Below are 7,060 nucleotides of genomic sequence, written 5' to 3' on the forward strand. Positions count from 1 at the left end.
TGCCACCGTGCCACCGTATCTTCTGCACTCTATACATATTCAAACCACAGAACAGCACAGAACTCTAAATGGTTAAACCCCAGTGCATTGGTTAAACATGGGGATTTCCATTCTGACTTTCCTACAGTAGCGTCCCCTGTACAAAAGTAGGGCTGGTACTGAGTTGGAATTTCATGTCAGGTAACATGAGGGATGCTTCCTAACTGCTATGGGAATCGCACACTGTCGATGGCTGGTAGCTCTCAAATACTCATTAGTGTCACCATGATCAATGGCAGATTCAGTCAGTTTGTGAGAAGAGGCAGTTGGGTAACTCATCATATGAGATCTCCCCCACCCACTGGAAGGAAAATCCTTCCAGAAGTTTCCCTGGAATAAACAGGGCAGAGGCAGGAAGATTATAGGGTTTGCATCCTGCCTCTTCCAAAACGATCAGGTAATCCATATTCCCGAAGCTTCTTCCAGGCGGGACACTAAATTCTTCCCCGACCATGTAGTGAGTAGGGGTGTGATCCACACTTACCCAATGGGCACAACTTGAGCTCCGGCGGATTCCAGATACTTAACGTATGATGCTGCAATGTAGCTGTCACCAAATCTCTCAAAAAAACCATATGTTTTCTGAGCCAGAACACCTTAAACAAAGAAGACAGCACAATCTGAGCTACCATTAAATACACATGCACCATCAGTATCACAAGCAAAATGCTGTGGATGCAGTACATCTGAATCAAAAATGGAAAATGTTGGCAATGTTCAACATCTGTTAAGAAAGACACAGTAAAGTTTTCAGGTTGACGATTATTCATGTTATACTTGGACACTCCTAACCTCTCTCTCCACTTCATATTGCTTTTATAGGATTGCAGAATCATACATACAGAAAACATGTTTGAACAATTAAGTCTGTGTCAACAAAAATGTATTATTGTCTACACTAGTCTCACTTTCCCACACTAGGCTAACATCCTTGAAGTTTTCAACACAAAGTGCTCACCCAGGTACTTTCCTGAGGTTGTAAGGTTTAACCCTCAGTTACCCTCCCTGGTAGCGCGTTCTCAACCCTCGCCACCTTCTGGGTGAAAAAGCTTTTCCTCAAATCCCACCTGAATCTCCTGCCGTTTACTTTAAAATTATGCACCTTCAATCAAGGGGAACGGCCACTTTCTATCTACCCTCTCTGTCCCCTTCATAATCTTACAAAAATCTCCTATCAGGTTCCATCTCCCCCTTCCTGCACCAAACTTTCTCTGCTCCAAAGAAAACAACCCAAGCTTATCCAGCTGCTGTTCCTTGCTGGAGTTGCTCCATCCCGGGCAGTATCCTGGTGAATCTCCACTGCATCCCTCCAGTGAAAGCACTCACTTATTCACTTACTGCCTGCCAGTCTCTACCTGGGTCAGAAATGCTTTCTCGGGGTCCTTCATGTTCAGCTACAAGCTGCAATATGCATTGCCTTTTGGTGCAGAGCAGAGAGTCTGCTCCATTTACACTGCGGACAGGTTGCCAATATCAAAGACAAGAAGTGTGGTGCTGGAAAGGCACAGCAGGTCAGGCAGCATCCAAGCAGCAGGAGAATCGACGTTTCAAGGATAAGCCCTTTGCCTGACATCGATTCTCCTGCTCCTTGGGTGCTTCCTGACCCTCTGTGCTGTTCCAGTGCCACACTTTTTGACTCTGATCTCCAGCATGTGCAGTCCTCACTCCCTCCAACATCATCAAAGACCCCTCCCACCGCAGTAATGCTCTCCTACAACCTCCTCCATCAGACAGAAGATACCAGAAGCTTGAACACACGCACTAACAGGTTCAAGGACAGCTTCTTCCCTGCTGTTCTGAGACTGCTAAAACTTCAAATAATGCTGATCTTGCCTCATGTTTGTCCTGTCAGGTGTCACCTGTATGCCTTACTCTATCCAAGATTTTTCACCCTACAATCTGTATGTCCTCACCTACTATGATCTGCCTGTACTGCTCATAAAACAACAGCTTTCACTGTGTTTGGGTACATTTAACTAAACTAAATCAAAACAAACTGTACATGTCACAATAATACATTTCCCTGCTATGGAAAGGATGTTGTGAAACATGAAAAGGTTCAGAAAAGATTTACAAGGACATTTCCAGGGTTGGAGGGTTTGAGCTACAGGGAGAAGCTGAACAGACTGGGGCTGTTTTCCCTGGAGCATCAGAGGCTGAGGGGTGACCTTGTAGAGGTTTACAAAATTATGAGGAGCATAGATAGGGTAAATAGGCAAAGTTTTTTGCCCAGAGTGGGTGAGTCCAGAGCTGGAGGGCATAGGCTTAAGGTGAGAGGGGAAAGATTTAAAAAGGACCTAAGGGGCAACTCTTTCACACAGAGGGTAGTGTTTCTGGAATGAGCTGCCAGAGGAAGTGGTGGAGACTGCTTGCAGCACAGCCGACTCCTGACTTTACTTTCTCATTAGCACTGTATCATCAATCCCGTTGCCTTCCCAACTGTCCTCCTCTCCCTTCCTGTCTCCTCCTTCAGCTCACCCCCTCCCCCTGTCCACAGTCTGTACACCACCTTTACCTCGCTCCTGCCAAATCGGTTCTGATGAAAAAAGTGACAGGGGGACCCGAATTCTGCTTTCTCCCTGGGTAGATGTTGCCAGACCTGCTGTGTTTATTTTTCCAGCATTCCTGTTAACAGGAGGACACCAATAACTTCTCCAAGGCCCGACCCTCAGAAACACAGAGAGAGAGAGAGAGGTTTCCAGTGCACACTTACCCACCAGCGGCCTCTGGTTAAGAGTGAGGGCAGTGAGCGGAGCACAGAGCACGGAGAACAACAGCAAGTACCGCCGCACACGGCCGGGGCTGACAGCAACTGCGCTCATTGCTAAACCTTACACAACCCTGGCACTCTGAGAGAGAGTGCGGAAGGGCGACCGTAAACAGGCGGTCATTTCCTGCTGCATAAAAACAATGACTGCAGACCAGATCCTGGATCAGTGGTGCTGGGCTTTTGCCCGCTACGTCGATTTCGCTGCACTTTGGACTCTGCCTGAACTGCTGTGCTCTCCCCAGCACCACTGACCCAGAATCACACCCGTCCCAGCAATTACACCAGCAAATACCCCTGCAGCCTGATCTCACTGTCAGCAGCTGCTGTGGGATAGCATCGAAGAGGGGCAGAAGGGGAGGGGAAGGGGGTAGGGATTGAGGGAACAGAGTGGGGATTGAGGGGGTGGGGATTGAGAGAATAGAAATTGAGGGAACAGAGTGGGGATTGAGAGGGTGGGGATTGAGGGAACAGAGTGGGAATTGAGGGGGTGGGGATTGAGTGAATAGGGATTGAGGAAACAGAGTGGGGATTGAGGGAATAGAGTGGGGATTGAGTGAATAGGGTGGAAATAGGGATTGAGGGTGTGGGGAGGGATTGAGAGAATGGGGGTAGGGATTGATTTGATTCATTATTGTCACATGTAGCTGAGTGAGGTGAAAAGTTTGTTTTGTGTGCAATACTGGCAGATCATTCAGTACAAAGATCATCGGGTGATTGAACTGAGCGAGGAATATAGAGTTATGGCTGTGGGGGTGCACAAAAAAGCAAGGTTAACATTAGACCGGAAATTTCAGAGTCAAGATTAGAGTGGTGCTGGAAAAGCACAGCAGGTCAGGCAGCATCCGAGGAGCAGGAAAATCAACATTTCAGGCAAAAGCCCTTCATCAAGATTGAGGCAAGGAACCACCAAGTTGGAGAGATAAATAGGAGAGGGGTGGGGCTGGAGGGGGGGAAGGTAGCTGAGAGTGCAATAGGTGGATGGAGGTGGGAGGTAATGGTGATAGGTCAGAGAGGAGGGTGGAGTGATTAGGTGGGAAGGAAGATTGGCAGGTAGGACAGGTCATGAGGGTGGTGCCTAGTTGGAAGGTTGGAACTGGGATAAGGTGGGGGGAGGGGAAATGAGGAAACTGGTGAAGTCCACATTGAAGGCATGGGGTTGGAGGGTCTTGAGGTGCAAGATGAGACATTCTTCCTCCTGATGTTTGATGATGAGGGAGTGGCAGTGGAGGAGGCCCAGGACCAGCATGTCCTTGTTGGAGTGGGAGGGGGAGTTGAAATGTTCAGGCACAGGACAGTGGGGTTGATTGGTGTTGGTGTCCCAGAGATGTTCTCTAAAGCGCTCTGCTTGAAGGCGTCCTATCTGCCCAAGAGGAGACCGCATCGGGAGCAACGGATACAGTAAATGACGTGTGGAAGTGCAGGTGAAACTTTGATGGATGTGGAGGGCTCTTTTGGGGCCTTGGACGGAGGTGAGAGGGGGAGGTGTAGGCGCAGGTTTTGCAATTCCTGCAGTAGCAGGGGAAAGTGTCGGGGAGGAGGGTGGGCTGTTAGGGGGCGTTGACGTTGAGGGAGAGATTGATATCTTTGCACCACGTCACCAAGCACTCTGACTCTTTCCTGTATTCTGTCTTGTAATTCTTTGTTAGCCACCACACAGTCATGAGTGTACAGGGAGGACAGTAGGGAGGCTGAGTACGCATTCTTGTGGGGTGCCAATGTTGAGGATTGTCAGGGAGGAAACGTTGTTGCCTGTCCTCACTGATTGCAATCTCTGGGTCAGGATCCAGTTGCAGAGAGGGCAGCAGGGACCTTACTCTCAGAGTTTGGAGATTAGTTTGGTTGGGATTATAGCATTGAACACAAAGCTGTAGTCAATAAGTAGAAGCCTGATGTGGGTATCCTTATTATCCAGATATTCCAGGGATGAGTGTAGGGCTAGGGAGATGGTGTCTGCTGTGGACTTGTGCGTTGGTCGGTGAATTGCAAGGCATAGAGGCAGGCTGGGAGGCTAGAGTTGATGTGAGCCATGACTATCCTCTCAAAGCACTTCATGATTATGGAGGTCAGAGCCACCAGGCGGGAGTCATTGAGGCACATTGCTTATTTTGCTTGACAGGATGTGGATTGGGATGGGGAATGGAGGGAATGGGAATGGGGGAATTGAGGGAATCAGAGTGGGGATTGAGGGAATGGGGGATTGAGGGCATGGGGTGAGTATTGAGGGAATGGTGGATTGAAGGAATGGGGGTACGAATTCAGTGATTGGAAGTGGGGGATGAGGGCATTGGAAGGGGGATTGATGCTTGCAGAATAGATGTTGAAAGGGTTGAGGAGAGTGGAGGGGGACAAAGCAGGCTAGCATAAATCAGCAGTTTAAGAGCAGGTGGAAGGGGCTGCAGTTTCAGGATGTGGGGGTTTCCCTATCTCATTCTAACCTTGGCTCAGCCCCCTCCCTCTTAAAGCATACACTGTGCTCTGATTCAACCATTTAGGATTTTCATACATTGACAGATGACCCGACATTCCAGGGACAGTTCCTGACTGAGAGGTAGATTCTACCTCTCAGTCAGGAACTGTCCCTGGAATGTCGGGTCTCCTCTGCTTATAGTATTGCAATTTTTTTTCATGGATATGTTATAAACTGAGATTTGAGCTTGATTTTTTTAGCACCTGGGGCATGAAGCTGATGGCTGGACCATTTCCGGAGTCTTGCTCCACATGCATGGCTGTCTGGGTGGAGAACAGAGGTGTTGAATATAGCAACAGCCTCTGATTTTCATGAAGAGGGGTCACTGATGGGCAGGAGCACAGATTGGGTGGATACAGGGAGGGGAGGCAGTCATCAATGAGGATGAGGGTCCGACCCTTACAGAATGCTGTCATTATTACTGGTCTGTTTGGACCATCTGACTGGTGTGTGTGTGTGTGTTGGGGTGGGGGGGTCCAATGTCAGAGGCTGCCTGTGCATTTACTTAAATATAATTTGGCTGTTCCTGAGGTTTCCTGCACAAAACGCTAAGTGAGGATGTAACTCTGAAGATGGACAAGGGAGATCCAGTGAATGTAGTGTACCTGGACTTTCAGAAAGCCTTTGATAAAGTCCCACATAGGAGGTTAGTGAGCAAAATTAGGGCGCATGGTATTGGGGGCAAAGTACTGACTTGGATTGAAAATTGGTTGGCTGACAGGAAACAAAGAATAGTGATAAACGGCTCCCTTTCGGAATGGCAGGCAGTGGCCAGTGGGGTACCGCAGGGATCAGTGCTGGGACCGCAGCTTTTTACAATATATATTAATGATTTAGAAGATGGTATTAATAGTAATATTTGCTGATGATACTAAGCTGGGTGGCAGGGTGAAATGTGAGGAGGATGTTAGGAGATTACAGGGTGATCTGGACAGGTTAGGTGAGTGGACAGATGCATGGCAGATGCAGTCTAATGTGGATAAATGTATGGTTATCCACTTTGGTGGCAAGAACAGGAAGGCAGATTACTACCTAAATGGAGTCAAGTTAGGTAAAGGGGCAGTACAAAAAGATCTGGGTGTTCTTGTACACCAGTCAATGAAGGCAAGCATGCAGGTACAGCAGGTAGTGAAGAAGGCTAATAGCATGCTGGCCTTCATAACAAGAGGAACTGAGTATAGAAGCAAAGAGGTGCTTCTGCAGCTGTACTGGGCCCTGTTGAGACCGCACCCTGGAGTACTGTGTGCAGTTCTGGCCTCCAAATTTGAGGAAAGACATTCTGGCTATTGAGAGAGTGCAGCGTAGGTTCACGAGGTCAATTCCTGGAATGGCAGGACTATGTTATGTTGAAAGATTGGAGCCACTAGGCTTGCATACTCTTGAGTTTAGAAGACTGAGAGGGAATCTGATTGAGATGTATAAGATTATTAAAGGATTGGACACTCTGGAGGCAGGAAACATGTTACCGCTGATGGGTGAGTGCCAAACCAGAGGACACAACTTAAAAATAAGGGGTAGGCCATTTAGGACAGAGATGAAGAGAAACTTCTTCACCCAGAGAGTGGTGGCTGTGTGGAATGCTCTGCCCCAGAGGGCAGTGGAGGCCCAGTCTCTGAATTCGTTTAAGAAAGAGTTGGATAGAGCTCTCAAGGATAGTGGAATCAAGGGTTATGGAGATAAGGCAGGAACAGGATACTGATTGAGGATGATCAGCCATGATCATAATGAATGCTAGTGCAGGCTCGAAGGGCATGAATGGCCTACTCCTGCACCTATTGTCTATT

The 7,060-nt window shown here is 48.2% G+C and overlaps 1 protein-coding gene across 1 annotated transcript in view; it reads right to left on the bottom strand.

The window, feature by feature from the left end:
- The window catches only part of LOC132810496 (gamma-glutamyl hydrolase-like), a 43,836-nt gene extending 40,728 nt beyond the window's left edge, over positions 1 to 3,108 (bottom strand). The window contains exons 1-2 of the mRNA XM_060822665.1: positions 2,753 to 3,108; positions 524 to 635 (exon numbers count right to left, since the gene is read on the bottom strand). Of these exons, the coding sequence (XP_060678648.1) occupies positions 524 to 635; positions 2,753 to 2,861 (221 nt within the window). The 5' untranslated portion in view covers positions 2,862 to 3,108. The remainder of the gene's footprint in view (positions 1 to 523; positions 636 to 2,752) is intronic.
- Positions 3,109 to 7,060: the final 3,952 nt, after the last annotated feature.

Source organism: Hemiscyllium ocellatum, chromosome 4 (assembly GCF_020745735.1).
Source record: "Hemiscyllium ocellatum isolate sHemOce1 chromosome 4, sHemOce1.pat.X.cur, whole genome shotgun sequence".
Classification (NCBI taxonomy): Eukaryota; Metazoa; Chordata; class Chondrichthyes; order Orectolobiformes; family Hemiscylliidae; genus Hemiscyllium; species Hemiscyllium ocellatum.